The following is a 21636-nucleotide window of genomic DNA, read 5'->3' as shown; positions in this document are numbered from 1 at the left end:
GGGCATGGTCATATCACAACAAAGATTGAGTCCTTCCCCATTTTAGTCCTAGGCAATCCAAGGGCAAAGTCTATGGAAATGTCCTCCCGAGGTGCGTCGGGTATAGGGAGGGGCGTATATAGCCTGTGCGGCTTAATCTTGGATTTGGCCTTCTTGCATGTGACACATCGCGCACAAACCCGTTCAACATCTCGTTTCATTTTTGGCCAATAGAAATGTTCTTGAAGAGTTGCTAAGGTTTTTCCAACACCGAAATGGCCCACGTGGCCTCCGCTATGCGCCTTATGCACTAATAATTCTCATACGGAACTCCGCGGAACACACAATTTTCCTTCTCTAAAAGGAAACCATCGCACCTATAAAACTTATCAACAGCAACATTTTCACATGCAATAAATATTTCTCCAAAATCATCGTTATTAGCATATAAATCTTTCAACAATTTAAAACCAAGCAATTTAGAGTCCAAATATGATAAAAGTGTATACCTTCTCGAAAGAGCATCAGCCACGATGTTATCCTTACCCTTTTTATATTTTATGACATAGGGGAATGATTCCAAATACTCTACCCACTTAGCCTGGCGTTTGTTTAATTTGTGCTGACCTTTAATGTCCTTTAACGCCTCATGATCAGAATGGATCACGAACTCCTTTGGCCACAAATAATGCTGCCAAGTCTCAACAGCGCGAATGAGTGCATACATCTCTTTGTCGTAGATTGGATAGGTCAATGAGGCCCCATTCAATTTTTCGCTAAAATAAGCGATAGGTCTTCCATCTTGTGTTAATACGGCTCCGATTCCTACACCGAAGGCATCACATTCAATCTCAAATGTTTTAGAAAAATCAGGCAATTGATACGACCCTGGCCAAGGACGCCCTTGATTTCAGCTTGAATTCAGCTCCTCAAGCTCCATTTAGCTTGGTTCAGCTCACCGAATTTTATTTTAGCTCACATGAGCTTAATTCAGCTCGTTTGAGCTTGGTTTAAATTCAATTCAGCTCATTATTAGCTCTTTAGCTAAATTAATTTTATTTGCTGGAATAAATTAATTATTTAAGTTAATTAGTTAATTTAGTTACAGCTCTTAATTACTTGTCAGCTTATTACATGTTATAATTATGTTGTGTTAGCCGAATTTAATTAGGTGGCTAGATTATATTTAATTGTCTTAATACCATTTAGTTCAGTCGAATATACATTTGCACTTAATTTAGTTCATGTTTTTTTTCTTGTAGGATGGCTGAATGCATGAAGGAGCATTAAAGTCCAAGTGCATGAATGGTTCAATACAACGTATGGGAGTATACATGAATGGCTGAATACATGAATGGTTGGATTCATGGATATGGCTCATTTTATGATAATTCAAGGTGTTTATTCAGCCAAGAAGAGCAACTAAATTCATTCTCCAAAAGCTGGCCGATGCACTTCCCAAAACAGCACCTATGCGTTCACATTTGGAGTTCACACCAAGGACCATTTGGCTGATCATTGTTCACACTTCCACAGACTTTTCCAACTCCTTTTTCACACCTTCAAGGCTGTTCATGTTCACCTTTAATGCTGGTCTCTTTTCAGCCAAGAATTACATTTTAATGAGCTCATTTAAGCTCAATTGGCTGAACCTAGCTGCTGCCATTTCTCCAAGTGCATTTTCTCTTCTAGAAATCGTCCCTTGAGTTTCAAATTCAGCTGAATTTAGCTCCATCAATTTAGTTTTTATTTCAAAAATTTTCTAGCATTTTCTAGCCTAATTAATTACTTAGACATTAAGTCTTTGTTTTGGCCATTCGGCTACCTAGCTGAACACTATAAATAGTTGTTCATTTTCATTGTAAAAGGACTTTTGACTTTTGATCATTTGAATGAACTTTGTTCAAAGAGTGAGTTTTCTCCTCTCTAAATTCGTACGAGTTTCGATCTGACTTATCTAGCGTGCTAGTGGCGTCTATCGTTCTCCTTTGAACTTATCACCTTGCTTTGGTGTGGCGTTCAACCCTTCTACAATTCTGTAATCCCACTTTGAACCGAATAGAAATCGGGGTGACACTTTTTAGTGTTGAATCGTTTCTAGTGTTTAAGCTCATTTATCCATTCCACCGAATATCCTAGATTTTACCCAACTATAATATCTTTTTACAAAACCGAGCCTTCATTTATCCAACTTCCATTTTTCTTATTTTTATCATTAAATCGAACCTACTACCCCTTATAAATTTACCATCTCCTTAGCCAACCTTTTAAAACCATTTCAAAGCTTCCGCAACCCTTAACCTAAATCACCCAATTTTGACAACTCCAACTACTCCTCATAGACGATCGGGCAACTTTGCGAAACGACTCGATTAACCCGGACCGGATCACATCAGCAATGCTAACAATGGAGCTTTAGTAAGACAATCTTTAATAACGTTAAAAAAATATTCTTGCTCTTCGCCCCAATGCAATGTCGAATTCTTCTTGATTGTGCTTGTCAATGGTGCAGCCAACGTGCTAAAATTGGGTACGAAGCTCCTATAGAAACTTGCCAAGCCATGGAAGCTTCTCACTTGGCTTATACTCATCGGTCTCGGCCATTCCTAAATTGCCTTAATCTTTTCGCTATCGACCTCAAGGCCCTCCGAGCTGACCACGAAACCTAAGAAAATCACTTTGTCAGAACAAAATCTACGCTTCTTAAGGTACATACAAGGTTTCCTTTCGAAACACTTCCAAAACAGATCGAAGATGCATTACATGCTCATCCAACGATTTACTATAAATGAGTATACCATCAAAGCACACAACACAAAACTTACCAATGAAATTTTGCAAAACATAATTCATAAGTCTCATAAAAGTACTAGGGGCATTGGTTAAGCCGAATGGCATGACCAACCATCCATACAAACCATGTTTCACTTTAAAAGCGGTCTTCCACTCATCATCTTCATGCATTCTAATCTGATGGTATCCGCTTTTGAGGTCAATTTTCAAGAACAATTTGGCGCCACTTAACTCATCGAGCATGTCATCTAAGCGCGATATAGGATGCCTATACTTAATGGTGATTTTATTTATAGAGCGGCAATCAACGCACATGCGCCAAGTTCCGTCCTTCTTTGATACCAACAAAACTGGAACAACGCAAGCGCTAAGGCTCTCTCGGATGTAGCCCTTTTCCATGAGTTCATTGACTTGTCTTTGAATCTCTTTGGTTTCTTCGAGGTTGGTTCAGTATGCTGGTCGATTCAAAATAACGGCTCCAGGCACAAAGTAAATTTGGTGCTCAATCCCACGAAGGGGTGACAAACCACTAGGCACATCATCCGGAAAGACGTCTTGAAAATCCTGCACAAGGGAAACAACAGAAGAAGGGGGATTTCTGGTTAAGTCGTTAGTATTAAACAAGTTTTCCTTATACATAAGTACAAGGATTGATTGCCTCGCCAAGAACGCCTTTCGAACATCACTTTCTTTTGCAAATACATCCAGTTTTTCACTCACTTTTTCTTTTTCATCTTTCTCTTTTCTCACTTTCTTTTCACTCTCTTTTTTCAAATTTTCTTTCTTTTTCTCATTTTTGTTTTTTTTTGTTTTCACTCTTTTCTTTTTCTCTCATTTGATCTACGGAATTTTTCAACTTGATTTGATCCTCATAAACTTGCTTTGGCGTCAACGGAGCTAGTGTTACATTCCTTCCCATGTGCTTGAATGTATAACGATTCGAATAGCCATCATGCATAACTCGACGATCAAATTGCCACAGGCGGCCAAGTAACAAATGACCCGCGTGCATTGGAACAACATCGCAAAGCACTTCATCAGAATATTTTCCTATGGAGAATGAAACACGTACTTACTTCGTCACCTTTAACTCTCCTCCATGATTGAGCCATTGAAGTTTTTGTAGGATTTGGATGCTTAGTGGTCGGTAGATTTAGTTTTTCCACCATAAGAGTGCTCACCACATTCGTACAACTTCCTCTGTCGATGATGACGCTACAAAGTTTTCCTTATACTTGACAACGAGTATGGAAGATATTTTCTCGTTGTTGCTCATCTTCCACACTTTGAATACTTAGGCTCCTTTTAACTACAAGGAGTTCTCCATCGAGAGCATGTTCGACTTCGTCTTCGTTATCAGAAACGATTTTGGGCTCATCTTCAAGTTCTTCTTCCTCCGATTCAATTTCTCCATTCGTACGAACCACCATATTGTTACGGTTGGGACATTGGCTGGCGATATGCCCCCTCTGAGGCACTTAAAGCACTTAATATCCCTTGTTCAATTGGAAAATGAATCGGTTGCCTTTCCTTTGCTCAGGTCGTGATGTGATCTCAATCGCATCATGTTGTGGCACCACTCGTTGCTATCATGATTGGCCTAAACACGAGGGCCCCAAGTGCAAGATGAAGCTCAATCTCAACTCAACAAGCTCAATCTTAGTTTTTCCCAGCTCGATTTAGCTCACATGAGCTTAATTTAGCTCGTTTGAGCTCAATTTAGCTTACTTTAGCTCGTTTGAGCTTGGCTTAAGTTTATTTCAACTCATTTATTTTAATGTCTGAATAAATTAAGTAATTTATTAATTTAGTTTAAATTACTACAGCTCATAATTATGTTTTGACTTATTACATGTTTTAAATGTGTCTTGGCCAAATTTAATATGTCTTGTTAAGACTTTATTAAATTTGTCTAATTTAATTTATGTTTAATTAGTGTGTCTAAATTATATTAATGTTTGTTCAGCTGAATTTTATGTGATTTAATTTTGGTTCATGTGTTTTTTGTAGGTGAGCTGAATTTGGAGAGTAATTAAACAAGGTTCATGCATGATAGGTTCAATGTATGGGACGGTGCATGTAAGGCCTCTTTCAATGAATGGTGGCTTATCCATTTGGCTCCCCAAGGCACCTATTTGGCCAAAAGGTGTCCAGCAATTTAAAGCACAAGCTTGGCCGATTGTATTCCCAAGGCAGCATCTAAGCCATTCACACCTCAATTTGACCAATCAGCTCCTATACATGTATGGGTGGATTCATGAACGTCCAAAGGGAGGAAATATTACCTTAATTCATCACATTGAATGTATAATGTGCATGTACAAAGGGGAGAACGAATTTAGAAGGTACATGCTTCCATTCATGAACCAGCCCATCATTAAAGCTTTAATTAAGAGAGATGCATGACCCATGCACCTAGCATTCGTCCAAGAGGGGTTGGATATGAATTGAAGATGCACATTCATGGAACAAGGAAGCTTTCTTATTGGTTAAGAATGCATGAACGGGTTTTGGGAAGAAACATGATTATTCAACCACGCATGAACTTACACTATCCATGAACAAAGATTTAATGCTTGAAGTGTGAACATTTTTAATTGTTGTGTGAACACATTAGTAGCTGAATTTTAATAGGCATTAGAGAGCCTATAAATAGTTTATTTTGTTTATTGTAAAAGGTTACAAAATTTGATCAATGAAACTTAATAGAACTTTTGTTCTTGTGAGGTTACCTCCTCTCTTCTTTCGTTCGAGTCTCGAAGCGACTTATCTAGCTTGCTAGTGGTGTCAATCCGAACTCCATTGAACTTATCACCGAATCGGTGTGGCGTTCAACCATCCACCTTTTTATACCTTTGGTTCCTACCTCTCTATAGGTAACGGGTCAAGGTCCATCTTCGACTTCCATTAAACCCACCTTAAGCAATATAAGTCCCGGGGCAATACTTTACATAGTATTGAATCGTTCTTAATACTTAAGTTCATTTTTCCATCTCCATCCTATTTATTAAATATAAACTTTATTTCTTTTCTTATTAAACCGAACCTACAAAATATCCGAATTTAGCCTATCTTTTGAACCCTTTTAAAAGTCTTCCGCTTAAACTGAAAACAATCTTCATCTTAAAACAATTTCGAATGAACTTCTCGTCGACGATCGGGCAATCAAGTGAATCGACTCAATCAACCGAGCCGGATCACATCATTTGGTATCAGAGCTACTAAAACGAGGAGCGCCGACGTTCGTAATAAGGCCGCAAGTAGGTTCGAAACGTGAAAAAAAATCAAAAAAAATTTTGAGTTGTAATTTAATTTTTTTCCCTTGTATTTAGCTTACTATTGTATTGGAGTAACAAAAAAAATTAAAAAAAATTCGAAAAAAAAATTGATTGAAAAAAAAATTCAAAAAAAAGTGAAAAAAAAATTGAGCAAAAAAAAAAAAGAAAAGAAAAAAAAGGTGAGCAAAAAAAATCAAGTTAAAAAAAAAGTGAAAAGTCTTGCGAGTTTTTATTTTCTTCTCTTATTTGCTCCGATCATCAAGTTTCCCTTCCTACCATTATTTACCCATCCCAACGCCACACTTAGCCTTGATTTTATTTTGTTTAGCCTACCCTACACCCACCTCATTCCTTTGTAACCTATTTTGAAACCGACCCTCAAGCAGCAAATTAAGTCTATCGAGACGAATTACGAAATTGTGAGACGAGGTCGAGAGGTAAAAGGCACGTGTGTTTTACATCAAAGAAAAAGCCTAGAAGAGTGTAAACATGAGTGGAGTGCTATCCAATTTCCATTGTGAGTGAAACGTGAGATTTTTGTGGTGAGGTATTTACTTTCTATTTTATTTTAATCATTTTTAAAAAAAAAAATCATGTCACAAGAATTTTCCGAATCAGATTTCCAATATTTGAAGCAAGAGATACGTAGAATTGTGAAATCAAATTTTGATAAATTGCATGATAGATTGGATCGAATAGAGACAAGAGCCCAACAAAAGCAAATTTCATCGAGTCATGAGACGGAGTTAAGATCATCCCGACGACACTACTCGACAAGAGACTCTTATCAAGACATTTATTCAACAAGGCGTTCGAGACCAAGAGAAGCAAACTCCGAGTTTGAGTCCTTCCGAGATGATAAACGAAAAAGTAAACGTGTCTCTACAAGTGCCTCAATTTATTCATCTACAAAGGATTATTTACGAAGAGGCGAACGTGCTTCAAGAGTGTCAAAGTACTCGGCTACGGAAGATCTATCACAAAGAGAAGATTGCCATTTGTGTGAAGAACCCTTTTCTTATTCTCAACAAAAGGTTTCTCTTTTTGATGATTTATACTTTTGTAATGAAATCGAAACATCATGTGAAAAAGAAAAAGAGTGTGAGCGAGAAAATGAAAAAGAAAAAGAAATGAAAGAAAAAGAAGATGAGTGTGAGATAGAAAAGAAAATTGAAAATGAGATTGAGAATAAAAACGAGTGCGAAAAAGAAAAGGAAACCGAAAAAGAGAGTGAGATTGAAGGAAGAAACGAGAGTGCAAAAGAAATGAGTGATATGGTAAAAGAAAGAGGATTTGAAAATGAGTTGGAAAAAGAAAGAAATGAAAAGGATGAAAGTGAAAAAGAAAGGAGTGTTGTTACTAACCATCCTATGAATTTTCCTTGTTTTGTTTCTACTTTTCAGGTTTCTCGAAATCCCATCGATCAATTTCAACTTCAATACTTTTCTAAGGAGAAACGATTTCGATTAGTCGAGAAAGGTAAGATCGTAGATGACCCTAGTCCACAAGTGCTTAAAGGTAAGCCATGTAAGGGATCTACTGTATTTGAGTCTTCTCAATCTTACTTGATTCTTGATGACGAGATTAGCAAAGACTTAGTTTGTGAGAAAGTTTTTCATCTTGATCTGATTGGAAATCATAATTTGATTGTTGATAAATGTGTTTTACATAGTAATGTGAAATATCTTTCTGCTCATGAGCCTATCATTGTCAAGATTGATCAAAAAGTAAGTCCAGGTAAGCCCAAACAAAATTTGGGATTGTGTGATGAAAAGTTGACATCTAATCTGTGTTCTTGTGATGATCATGTGAATTATCTAAATTGTGGTGTGAACTTTTCTTGTTTACGTGTGCGAATGAAATATGAAGGGTTTGATTGCTCGAATGTATGTATGCCTAACTCCTATTTGCTTGACATGTGTGAAGTCTTGGTGAAGAAGAAATTTTTGTTGCGTTGCGAAACGACCAATGAAAATCGCGTTTTTAAACCCGGGATATACATTCCTAAGTTAACATCAAGCCAAGCAAGAGGAAGCTTTGTTTTTGACCCCGGAGATTATTATTCTTTGTTCTTGTTAAAAGGGTTTGGATTTTGCAATTTTGATTTTCGAGATTATGCTTTTCGACTAACTTGTGATTTAGGTTTGTGTCCATTGGAGAAAAAGGTAAGAACGGTTTTTACTTTTGATCCCGGCACTGGTTCATTGGTTCAATTTTTGCATAAGATCTTAAGAAGACCTTTTGAACTTATAAACCATGGTGTCACTAATCTATTTAATTTTTGTGTAGGTGACACTTCGAAGTGGTTCCCTCCTAAAGAGGGAGGGTATAAACATAAATTGTGTCCTACTCAAGGCATGTCTGATTTCCAGGTTTTTGGGAGCAACTATGCCAATTCCATCGACAAAGGGGCTGGTGACGATGTAAAATTTTTTTCGAGAAAATGGCCCGATTTGAGGACAAATCGTCTTCAAGAGGGAGGGTATGATGTGATCTCAATCGCATCATGTTGTGGCACCACTCGTTGCTATCATGATTGGCCTAAACACGAGGGCCCCAAGTGCAAGATGAAGCTCAATCTCAACTCAACAAGCTCAATCTTAGTTTTTCCCAGCTCGATTTAGCTCACATGAGCTTAATTTAGCTCGTTTGAGCTCAATTTAGCTTACTTTAGCTCGTTTGAGCTTGGCTTAAGTTTATTTCAACTCATTTATTTTAATGTCTGAATAAATTAAGTAATTTATTAATTTAGTTTAAATTACTACAGCTCATAATTATGTTTTGACTTATTACATGTTTTAAATGTGTCTTGGCCAAATTTAATATGTCTTGTTAAGACTTTATTAAATTTGTCTAATTTAATTTATGTTTAATTAGTGTGTCTAAATTATATTAATGTTTGTTCAGCTGAATTTTATGTGATTTAATTTTGGTTCATGTGTTTTTTGTAGGTGAGCTGAATTTGGAGAGTAATTAAACAAGGTTCATGCATGATAGGTTCAATGTATGGGACGGTGCATGTAAGGCCTCTTTCAATGAATGGTGGCTTATCCATTTGGCTCCCCAAGGCACCTATTTGGCCAAAAGGTGTCCAGCAATTTAAAGCACAAGCTTGGCCGATTGTATTCCCAAGGCAGCATCTAAGCCATTGATGTGATCTGGCCCAGGTTAATCGAGTCGTTTCACAAAGTTGCCCGATCGTCTACAAGGAGTAGTTGGAGTTGTCAAAATTGGGTGATTTAGGCTAAGGGTTGCGGAAGCTTTGAGAGGGTTTAGATGAGTGGTTTGGTGTTGATAAATTCGGTTTAGAATAGAAACAAGGTAGGTTAGAAAAAGGTAATTGATGGAGATGGAAAATAAAACTTAAACGTCAAGAATGTTCAATACTAAAAAGTATTGCCCGAGTCTTATATTGCTTAAGGTGAAATTTGTGGAAGGATAGAAGCGAACCTTGACCCAATACCTATATAGAGGTAAGAACCAAAGGTATAAAAATATGGTTGAACGCCACACCGATTCGGTGATAAGTTCAATGGAGTTCGGATTGACACCACTAGCAAGCTAGATAAGTCGCTTCGAGACTCGAACGAAAGAAGAGAGGAGGTAACCTCACAAGAACAAAAGTTCTATTAAGTTTAATTGATCAAATTCTGTAACCTTTTTACAAAGAGAAATGAACTATTTATAGAGTTCAGGTGATAGCCGAATAGTCATACTAAACAAGCTTAAAGACTAAGTAATTCGGCTTTAAATGTGTAAAACTAATCTAGAAATGTATCTTTAAAGGCTATGTCCAAATTCGGCTGAATGGAACTTCAATGGGCAGCTTCATGGCTAAGGAAATAAACTTGAAGGCTTGGTGAATGTATGGGAGAGCAATGGACATGTCTAGGTTCGGCCAAGGTGTGAATGGACACTCCAAGAGATGCCTTTTGGCCGAATAGGTACTTAGGAGATCAATGGACAGCAACCAATGCATGTAAGTGAATATTCATGCATTCTTCCATTCATTGTATTAAATCATTCATGCATCATCCTTACGTTCATTGAACCAGCCCATTCATGAATCATCTTTAATTGTGTTCCCACATCATGCATTGTAAGTAGACGTTCATGCACCTAGCTTGAATGAATCTCCACATTCGGCTGTACCTAAAAACACACATGAATTTAGTTAATTTCAAGCAAATTCAGCTGAACTAAATTAAAGTATAATGTGAACATCCTAAATAACATTGAGACAACTTAATTATTAACAAATCATAACACATAAATTCGGCTGGACTAATTTAAAACATGTAATAATTTAGACAAATTAAATGACATCTAGACACCTTTAATTCAGCCAAATCAAGACATATTAAACACTTGTAATAAATTAAGACATATTTAAAAGCTGTAATGAAACTTATTTACATGCTTATTTAAATGGTCTAAAACTCCAGCAAATAAAGTTAATTTAGCTAAAGAGCTAATAATGAGCTGAATTGAATTTAAACCAAGCTCAAACGAGCTGAATTAAGCTCATGTGAGCTAAAATAAAATTCGGTGAGCTGAACCAAGCTAAATGGAGCTTGAGGAGCTGAATTCAAGCTGAAATCAAGGGCATCCTTGACCAGGGTCATATCATTCCCCCCTTCTTTAGAACGACTTGTCCTCAAGTCGAGCCATTGGTTCACTCAATCGCAGCAACTTTTACTTAGCTTTCCTCGGTCGAACGGGATGGATTGGATTTGGGACAACTGAAAGGAATAACCATGAGTTAACAAGAATGGTTTCAAATAAATTTGTAATCCAAATGCAAGCAAAATAGAATAAGAAAATCCCATGGGAGTGGACAGATGCAAAGCAACATGTTCACAACCATGCAAACAAACTAATTTACTCGTTAATGCCTCGTCAATTATTCGAAACGAAAATGAACATGTTCTAAGGCAATCAAATGTCTCAAATCGTTTCCACAAATCATAACCAATATGTGAATAACGAATCAAATCAACAAAACAATCTTTGGCACCACCTAAAGAGAACAACGATGTTTCAAAAAGTTCATGAGCCTTACCTTTAAAAGTAGTAAAACAAAGATCATTTTTAAATAAAGCTGAACAGTTAAACACATCACAATTTAGATAATTCACATGATCATCACAAGCACACAGATTAGATGTCAACTTTTCATCACACAATCCCAAATTTTGTTCGGGCTTACCTGGACTTACTTCTTGATCAATCTTGACAATGATAGGCTCATGAGCAGAAAGATATTTCACATTACTATGTAAAACACATTTATCAACAATCAAATTATGATTTCCAATCAGATCAAGATGAAAAACTTTCTCACAAACTAAGTCTTTGCTAATCTCGTCATCAAGAATCAAGTAAGATTGGGAAGACTCAAATACAGTAGATCCCTTACATGGCTTACCTTTAAGCACTTGTGGACTAGGGTCATCTACGATCTTACCTTTCTCGACTAATCGAAATCGTTTCTCCTTAGAAAAATATTGAAGTTGAAATTGATCGATGGGATTTTGAGAAACCTGAAAAGTAGAAACAAAACAAGGAAAATTCATAGGATGGTTAGTAACAATACTCCTTTCTTCTTCACTCTCGTTTCTTCCTTCAATCTCACTCTCTTTTTCGATTTCCTTTTCTTTTTCGCACTCGTTTTTATTTTCAATCTCATTTTCAATTTTCTTTTCTATCTCACACTCATCCTCTTTTTCTTTCATTTCTTTTTCTTTTTCATTTTCTCGCTCACACTCTTTTTCTTTCTCACATGATGTTTCGATTTCATTACAAAAGTATAAATCATCAAAAAGAGAAACCTTTTGTTGAGAATAAGAAAAGGGTTCTTCACACAAATGGCAATCTTCTCTTTGTGATAGATCTTCCGTAGCCGAGTACTTTGACACTCTTGAAGCACGTTCGCCTCTTCGTAAATAATCCTTTGTAGATGAATAAATTGAGGCACTTGTAGAGACACGTTTACTTTTTCGTTTATCATCTCGGAAGGACTCAAACTCGGAGTTTGCTACTCTTGGTCTCGTACGCCTTGTTGAATAAACGTCTTGATAAGAGTTTCTTGTCGAGTAGTGTCGTCGGGATGATCTTAACTCCGTCTCATGACTCGATGAAATTTGCTTTTGTTGGGCTCTTGTCTCTATTCGATCCAATCTATCATGCAATTTATCAAAATTTGATTTCACAATTCTACGTATCTCTTGCTTCAAATATTGGAAATCTGATTCGGAAAATTCTTGTGACATGTTTTTTTTTTAAAAAAAAATGATTAAAATAAAATAGAAAGTAAATACCTCACCACAAAAATCTCACGTTTCACTCACAATGAAAATTGGATAACACTCCACTCGTGTTTACACTCTTTAATGGCTTTTTCTTTGATGTAAAACACACGTGCCTTTTACCTCTCGACCTCGTCTCACAATTTCGTAATTCGTCTCGATAGACTTAATTTGCTACTTGAGGGTCGGTTTCAAAATAGGTTACAAAGGAATGATGTGGGTGTAGGGTAGGCTAAACAAAATAAAATCAAGGCTAAGTGTGGCGTTGGGATGGGTAAATAATGCTAGGAAGGGAAACTTGATGATCGGAGCAAATAAGAGAGAAAAAAAATAAAAACTCGCAAGACTTTTCACTTTTTTTTTAACTTGATTTTTTTGGTCACCTTTTTTTTTGCTCGATTTTTTTTTCACTTTTTTTTTGAATTTTTTTTTCAATCAATTTTTTTTTTCAAATTTTTTTTTTGATTTTTTTTTGTTACTCCAATACAATAGTAAGATAAATACAAGGGAAAAAAATTAAATTACAACTCAATTGTTTTTTGATTTTTTTTTCACGTTTCGAACCTACTTGCGGCCTTATTACGAACGTCGGCGCTCCTCGTTTTAGTAGCTCTGATACCAAATGATGTGATCCGGCCCAGGTTAATCGAGTCGTTTCACAAAGTTGCCCGATCGTCTACGAGGAGTAGTTGGAGTTGTCAAAATTGGGTGATTTAGGCTAAGGGTTGCGGAAGCTTTGAGAGGGTTTAGATGAGTGGTTTGGTGTTGATAAATTCGGTTTAGAATAGAAACAAGGTAGGTTAGAAAAAGGTAATTGATGGAGATGGAAAATAAAACTTAAACGTCAAGAATGTTCAATACTAAAAAGTATTGCCCGAGTCTTATATTGCTTAAGGTGAAATTTGTGGAAGGATAGAAGCGAACCTTGACCCAATACCTATATAGAGGTAAGAACCAAAGGTATAAAAATATGGTTGAACGCCACACCGATTCGGTGATAAGTTCAATGGAGTTTGGATTGACACCACTAGCAAGCTAGATAAGTCGCTTCGAGACTCGAACGAAAGAAGAGAGGAGGTAACCTCACAAGAACAAAAGTTCTATTAAGTTTAATTGATCAAATTCTGTAACCTTTTTACAAAGAGAAATGAACTATTTATAGAGTTCAGGTGATAGCCGAATAGTCATACTAAACAAGCTTAAAGACTAAGTAATTCGGCTTTAAATGTGTAAAACTAATCTAGAAATGTATCTTTAAAGGCTATGTCCAAATTCGGCTGAATGGAACTTCAATGGGCAGCTTCATGGCTAAGGAAATAAACTTGAAGGCTTGGTGAATGTATGGGAGAGCAATGGACATGTCTAGGTTCGGCCAAGGTGTGAATGGACACTCCAAGAGATGCCTTTTGGCCGAATAGGTACTTAGGAGATCAATGGACAGCAACCAATGCATGTAAGTGAATATTCATGCATTCTTCCATTCATTGTATTAAATCATTCATGCATCATCCTTACGTTCATTGAACCAGCCCATTCATGAATCATCTTTAATTGTGTTCCCACATCATGCATTGTAAGTAGACGTTCATGCACCTAGCTTGAATGAATCTCCACATTCGGCTGTACCTAAAAACACACATGAATTTAGTTAATTTCAAGCAAATTCAGCTGAACTAAATTAAAGTATAATGTGAACATCCTAAATAACATTGAGACAACTTAATTATTAACAAATCATAACACATAAATTCGGCTGGACTAATTTAAAACATGTAATAATTTAGACAAATTAAATGACATCTAGACACCTTTAATTCAGTCAAATCAAGACATATTAAACACTTGTAATAAATTAAGACATATTTAAAAGCTGTAATGAAACTTATTTACATGCTTATTTAAATGGTCTAAAACTCCAGCAAATAAAGTTAATTTAGCTAAAGAGCTAATAATGAGCTGAATTGAATTTAAACCAAGCTCAAACGAGCTGAATTAAGCTCATGTGAGCTAAAATAAAATTCGGTGAGCTGAACCAAGCTAAATGGAGCTTGAGGAGCTGAATTCAAGCTGAAATCAAGGGCATCCTTGACCAGGGTCATATCAGCCATTCACACCTCAATTTGACCAATCAGCTCCTATACATGTATGGGTGGATTCATGAACGTCCAAAGGGAGGAAATATTACCTTAATTCATCACATTGAATGTATAATGTGCATGTACAAAGGGGAGAACGAATTTAGAAGGTACATGCTTCCATTCATGAACCAGCCCATCATTAAAGCTTTAATTAAGAGAGATGCATGACCCATGCACCTAGCATTCGTCCAAGAGGGGTTGGATATGAATTGAAGATGCACATTCATGGAACAAGGAAGCTTTCTTATTGGTTAAGCATGCATGAACGGGTTTTGGGAAGAAACATGATTATTCAACCATGCATGAACTTACACTATCCATGAACAGAGATTTAATGCTTGAAGTGTGAACATTTTTAATTGTTGTGTGAACACATTAGTAGCTGAATTTTAATAGGCATTAGAGAGCCTATAAATAGTTTATTTTGTTTATTGTAAAAGGTTACAAAATTTGATCAATTAAACTTAATAGAACTTTTGTTCTTGTGAGGTTACCTCCTCTCTTCTTTCGTTCGAGTCTCGAAGCGACTTATCTAGCTTGCTAGTGGTGTCAATCCGAACTCCATTGAACTTATCACCGAATCGGTGTGGCGTTCAACCATCCACCTTTTTATACCTTTGGTTCCTACCTCTCTATAGGTAACGGGTCAAGGTCCATCTTCGACTTCCATTAAACCCACCTTAAGCAATATAAGTCCCGGGGCAATACTTTACATAGTATTGAATCGTTCTTAATACTTAAGTTCATTTTTCCATCTCCATCCTATTTATTAAATATAAACTTTATTTCTTTTCTTATTAAACCGAACCTACAAAATATCCGAATTTAGCCTATCTTTTGAACCCTTTTAAAAGTCTTCCGCTTAAACTGAAAACAATCTTCATCTTAAAACAATTTCGAATGAACTTCTCGTCGACGATCGGGCAATCAAGTGAATCGACTCAATCAACCGAGCTGGATCACATCAGGTCGCCCATAGGCTTATTTGTTTTGGTAGGCACCATTGTGATACGAGTCATAAAGGCCCAATCCAAGTTCAAGAACGTGATGGGCTCAAATTACCACAAGGCCCAATAACGAGATCAAAGGCCCGACAAATGCGTTCCAAACTAAATGGGACCATCCAGGAGTTTGTTAGTAAGGCCTTAGATGCGTACACAAAAGAAAGGGAAAATCAAGATTTCAAATATTGGGAATCTTGGTCCAAGACACAGCCAAAGCGCATTGGCTCTCCATTACAAGCATCAACGATTCAATTTCGGTAGGAGATGGATCACAAGCCCAAATTCTTGAGGGCAAGGTCCAATAAGAAGATTCCAAGCCCAATCAAGAAATCCACCCATACTTAATTGAAAATCAGGCCAAATTGTCAAAGTGGCCCAAGTTGTAAAGTTTTATTTTTATTTATTTATTTTATTTAGTTTAAATTTTTATATTCAATCCAAGAGTCCCAAATAAAAGACCCTTGGCCGAATTTCCATATTAAAATAATTAGGAGTTTTTTTTTAGTTTTAGTTTTAGTGTTCTAATTAAATTAGGAAAACATTTGAAAGGCCTATTTATATGGCTTGGCCAGCCACCCTACATTACATTACAATTACATTGAAAATTTCAGATTTGATTTGAGTGAAAATTCTCTTTGAGTTCTTCAAGGATTTTCTCTTGAGTTTTCTTTAGAAGTTGTTTTAACAATCTTTTTGATTGTGGGAGCCATCTTCAACCTTCTTCTTGCCATTGATATTCTTTGGAGGGGAGATTAGAGCCGTTTGAAGGGAGTTGTGAGATCTTTCGAGATTTCAAGGCTTCTTAGGACTTATCTTTTAATTTCTTACTGTCAATTCTTTCTTTATTTCTACTTGTGCTGAATCATTATCTAATCTATTTTCTGTTCTTATTGTGTTTTCAGCCTTTTTCTATCTTAAGGAATCAGCCCAAAAATCCCCAATTTCTAGGGTTTTTCCATACTCTTTTTGGGTGAAATTAGATTGTCGAAATTTGGGGAAAACTATCTTGGTGTTCAAATGGGCAGAATCACAATCTCCTTGAGGGTTTCAAGAACCCTAACACTTATTTCTACTCTCTATTTGATTCTTTACTGTTTTGGGGATTTTATTTCAGATCTGAAAATTCAAAAATCTAATCTTTTAATTTTCTGTTTCGTTTCGGATCTAATTGTTTAGGGTTTTCGTAGGAGTTTCTCGTGACTTGGCAACTCGATCTTGGTCCGCGCACAACCCCGTATCATTTGGTATCAGATTTTGGGCGTTTTGGGTGTTCTTGGTTGATTTCTAAACTGATCTCTATTTTTTAAAGCATAAACAGCAGTTTTACCCAGAAAATTTGTACAAAAAAATTCATATGAGTGGGTAAACGTTGTTTGATTGATATGAAATTCTACATACATGTTTTTGGCACTGTGATTGAATATAAAAAAATTATTCCCGCAAAAAAATCAGTCAAAAAAGTCAAAAAAATCAAAAAAGACGAAATTCAATAAAAATTTAAAAAAAAGATTCAGCGGGTTGAATTTGGTGCCCAAAATTTCCAGATCAAAAATTCAATATATAAGGACACTCCAGATTTAATTTCGTGATTTTTGGAGATCGGGAACACCTCGAACGAAGTTGTCAAGTTACTCCGCAGTTTTTCGGGTTTTCTGTTTTCAGCAATTTTTATTGATTCTTAGCTGTAGGTTTTCATTTGTTTACCTTTATTCTTCCTTTACATTATCTAACACCTTCTTGTTTCTTGTGTTAGTAGGATTTAAACGTGTGCACAACTTCTTCCTCGGTGCAACACGAATCAATTGGTGTCTCGTCAGTTTTTGGCATCCTAGTGCAAATTAGGATTCTTTGGTAGTTTGGTTCACATTCTCTAATTGGTTGATATAAACTCTGATAAAGAACTCACAAGATTGAATTCGACCTCATTGAGAATTTGAATTTTCTTTTTGAGTGATTAATGGTGAGGTTTGCTAACTTTTATTTTTGAGTGTTGAGTGTTTATTTTTTACAGGTTTTGAAGATGTCTAAAGGTGATAATAATGATGCACTTATGAAAGTCCAACAACAGTTAGATGGACATACTGCTGCAATCACACAAATAAATGCTACACTTCAAGTGATGTGAGCTTGCCTACGAACCAAATGGAGAACGAACAAGAAGCTATTAAGCTGCCCATTGGTCCGATAACGCGAGCTAGAGCTAAACGATTTAAAGATGCTATTTTAGCATTGGTGGAACGGATTGAGGAAAATGAAAGCAAAGAGCTTAAAGACGAGCTGAATATTTTCAACTTCTTTGAAGTTGAAATTCGTTCTAGCTAATTAAATTGCTGCTGGATTTTAAACCAATTAAATAAGCATTTAATTAAGTCTTATTACAGCTTATTAATATGTTTTTATTTAATATAAGTGTTTAATATGTCTTAATTTAGTTACATTAAAGATGTCTTGATTTCATTTAGTTTGTCTAAATTATTACATGTTTTAAATCTGTTCAACCGAATTTGTGTCATGCTTTATTAATATTTAAGTTGTTTCAATGTTAAATTAGGATGTTCACATTATGTATTTACTTAGTTCAGCTTAATTTGATTGAAATTAATTAAGTTCATGTGTGTTTTTAGGTACAGCCGAATTTGAAGATTCATTGGGCAGATTCATGCATGAAGATTCAATGGATGTGAAGATGCATGCATGTTGGGTTCAATGCACCAAATGATACATGCATGGACTATATTAAAGATGGTGTGCTGATTGTTGAAGTTCTCTAAGTGACCATTCGGCCAAAAGAGATGATTTTCCATTCTCCAAAGCTGCCATTTATTTCCTTCACATTGCTGGGTACATTGTGGCTATTCGGTTCATGATGTTCACACCTTATGGTCATTCAAAACCGTCCATTCACACTTCCAAATGACTGTTCAAGTTGCTAATTAATGATGGTAATTTTTTCAGCAATAGTTGCTTCATGAATGACCCCATTATGATCATTGATCGAACCTAGCCTATTCATGCACATCCAAGATGTTCAAGGTGCATTTTCCCATCTAGAAGATGACCATTGGAGCTCTCATTCAGCCGAATCTACATGGGCTAATAATTTTGCATTCATGCTGAATTTTAGTTCATTGTTTACTTAGAAACTAAGTCTTGAATTTGTCCATTCGGCTACTAGTAGAAAGGCTATAAATAGTTGTTGAATTTCTTGTAAAAGGACTTTTTGCCAAATTTCTGAATGAAACATAATTTTAGTGAGAAATTCACTCTCTTTATTCTCCAAAGCTCAAATTGACTTATCTTCAACGAGTGGCGTCAATCTGACTTTGTTCGAACTTATCACCCATTGGTGTGGCGTTCTTCATACCGTAGGTTCCTATTTTGCTAAATAGAGGGTCTCGGTTTTTATCCTATTTCCATTTCTTTCTTTGAAACCTTAAGCCCGGGTCCTTATTTGATAATAAGGGTTCGATCTTGTTTCATCGAATTACCCAGCAAACAACAACCCATTAAACTCCTTTGTTCCTAAAGCCATCCAACTTCAAACACCAAGACTTGAATTTGATTCAATTCCGACACTACCTAATTTCGATCGGGAAAGATTACGACTCGTCTTTACATCCGAAACGAGCTCGTATCATCAAGCATTGAATACTACTTTGAATGAGGTACGAGTGAATCAAAAACATCAATATCGAGATCCAATTAAGGAAGATAGGGATAACCAACCCCAAAGGCGCGGCCCTCGACGTGTCACTAGAATGGATGATGATTTTCATGATCGTGGACAATCATCTTTGGCAAAACCAAAGAGCGAGCAGCAACGAGAACATCTCTTTCATACTCGCTGCCATGTACAAGGTAAGCTTTGTAGAGTTATTATTGATGGTGAAAGTTGCTCGAACATAGCCAGCACGACGATGGTGGAAAAGCTTTGCTTAACCACTACCAAGCATCCACAACCTTATCAACTACAAGGGCTTAGCAACGAAGGCCAATTTAGGGTCACTCAACAAGTGCGTATCGCCTTTTCTATCGGTAAGTATCAAGACGAAGTTGTGTGCGACGTAATGCCTATTCAAGCCTGCCATTTGTTGCTAGGAGAACCGTGGCAACTGGATCGAAAAGTCACTCACGATGGTCGTACCAATAGGTATTCTTTCAAGCATCAAGGAAAGAAACTCACCTTAGTGCCGCTCACTCTGGAACAAGTCCATGAGGACCAAATCAAACTGAAAAATTCTGTTAAAACAAGTGAGGAAAAAGAAAAAGAGAATGAAAAAGAGCAAAAAGAGATTGAGAGTGAAAAAGAATTTGAAGAAAGAAGAGAAATGAATTAGAAAAAGAAACAAAAGAAAAAGACGTGGAAAGGGTAGTGAGGAATGTTTCCACTAACCAAGATATGAATTTTTCTTGTGTTGCTACTTTTCAGGTTCCCGAAAGATCGAAAGATAACTTTCAACTTCAATACCTCTCAAATGAAAGACGCTTTCATACGATCAACTTAGGCAAAGATGAAATCACACTACATGATCCCGAAGTTCTTAAAAGATCCCCTCATTTTGATCCGATTAATTGTTACTCTTCGATTGTGGTTGATAAAGTCATTACGAAAAGAAGCGTGATTTGTTATTCTCTTGATTTACCTTGTGTAAAATCCTCGAATTTGTCCAAATCTGTTTTGGAGAATAAGTGGACTCAATTGCCATTAGTCCCGTTCGATCGAGGAAAGTCGAGTTCATTTGATTTTTTAGATTCGAGGACGAATCTTTTTGAGGAAGGGGGGAATGATACGAGTCATAAAGGCCCAATCCAAGTTCAAGAACGTGATGGGCTCAAATTACTACAAGGCCCAATAACGAGATCAAAGGCCCGACAAATGCGTTCCAAACTAAATGGGACCATCCAGGAGTTTGTTAGTAAGGCCTTAGATGCGTACACAAAAGAAAGGGAAAATCAAGATTTCAAATATTGGGAATCTTGGTCCAAGACACAGCCAAAGCGCATTGGATCTCCATTACGAGCATCAACGATTCAATTTCGGTAGGAGATGGATCACAAGCCCAAATTCTTGAGGGCAAGGTCCAATAAGAAGATTCCAAGCCCAATCAAGAAATCCACCCATACTTAGTTGAAAATCAGGCCAAATTGTCAAAGTGGCCCAAGTTGTAAAGTTTTATTTTTATTTATTTATTTTATTTAGTTTAAATTTTTATATTCAATCCAAGAGTCCCAAATAAAAGACCCTTGGCCGAATTTCCATATTAAAATAATTAGGAGTTTTTTTTTAGTTTTAGTTTTAGTGTTCTAATTAAATTAGGAAAACATTTGAAAGGCCTATTTATATGGCTTGGCCAGCCACCCTACATTACATTACAATTACATTGAAAATTTCAGATTTGATTTGAGTGAAAATTCTCTTTGAGTTCTTCAAGGATTTTCTCTTGAGTTTTCTTTAGAAGTTGTTTTAACAATCTTTTTGATTGTGGGAGCCATCTTCAACCTTCTTCTTGCCATTGATATTCTTTGGAGGGGAGATTAGAGCCGTTTGAAGGGAGTTGTGAGATCTTTCGAGATTTCAAGGCTTCTTAGGACTTATCTTTTAATTTCTTACTGTCAATTCTTTCTTTATTTCTACTTGTGCTGAATCATTATCTAATCTATTTTCTGTTCTTATTATGTTTTCAGCCTTTTTCTATCTTAAGGAATCAGCCCAAAAATCCCCAATTTCTAGGGTTTTTCCATACTCTTTTTGGGTGAAATTAGATTGTCGAAATTTGGGAAAAACTATCTTGGTGTTCAATTGGGCAGAATCACAATCTCCTTGAGGGTTTCAAGAACCTAACACTTATTTCTATTCTCTATTTGATTCTTTACTGTTTTGGGGATTTTATTTCAGATCTGAAAATTCAAAAATCTAATCTTTTAATTTTCTGTTTCGTTTCGGATCTAATTGTTTAGGGTTTTCGTAGGAGTTTCTCGTGACTTGGCAACTCGATCTTGGTCCGCGCGCAACCCCGTATCACATTGGCTCCTTGGCACGACTTGGTGGATTATTTTTACTCGTGCTTTGCCCCCATCTTGTTGTGCTCATGGTGGGATAGCTTCGAACGGTACTCTTTCGCTTGAGTTGTTTCTC

General features: G+C 36.3%; 1 protein-coding gene across 1 annotated transcript; it reads right to left on the bottom strand.

Moving 5' to 3' along the window:
• Positions 1-289: 289 nt before the first annotated feature.
• On the bottom strand, positions 290-3171 carry LOC107943765 (uncharacterized). The gene is made up of 2 exons (XM_016877558.1): positions 2898-3171; positions 290-804 (listed from the first exon to the last, which is right to left on the bottom strand). The coding sequence occupies exons 1-2, from the start codon at positions 3169-3171 to the stop codon at positions 290-292; spliced, it is 789 nt and encodes a 262-aa protein (XP_016733047.1).
• Between the last annotated feature and the right edge of the window lie 18465 nt (positions 3172-21636).

Source organism: Gossypium hirsutum, chromosome D09 (assembly GCF_007990345.1).
Source record: "Gossypium hirsutum isolate 1008001.06 chromosome D09, Gossypium_hirsutum_v2.1, whole genome shotgun sequence".
NCBI lineage: Eukaryota > Viridiplantae > Streptophyta > Magnoliopsida > Malvales > Malvaceae > Gossypium > Gossypium hirsutum.
This window is presented reverse-complemented; position numbering and strand designations above follow the sequence as displayed.

What these genes read in the sequence shown, in the direction of transcription:
- LOC107943765 (XM_016877558.1), bottom strand. Translation starts at nt 3,171, where the DNA reads ATGGAAAAGGGCTACATCCGAGAGAGCCTTAGCGCTTGCGTTGTTCCA. An exon ending in CGCTTTTAAAGTGAAACATG is followed by an intron (nt 805 to 2,897) that starts GTTTGTATGGAT and finishes CCTTCGGTGTAG; the next exon opens with GAATCGGAGCCGTATTAACA.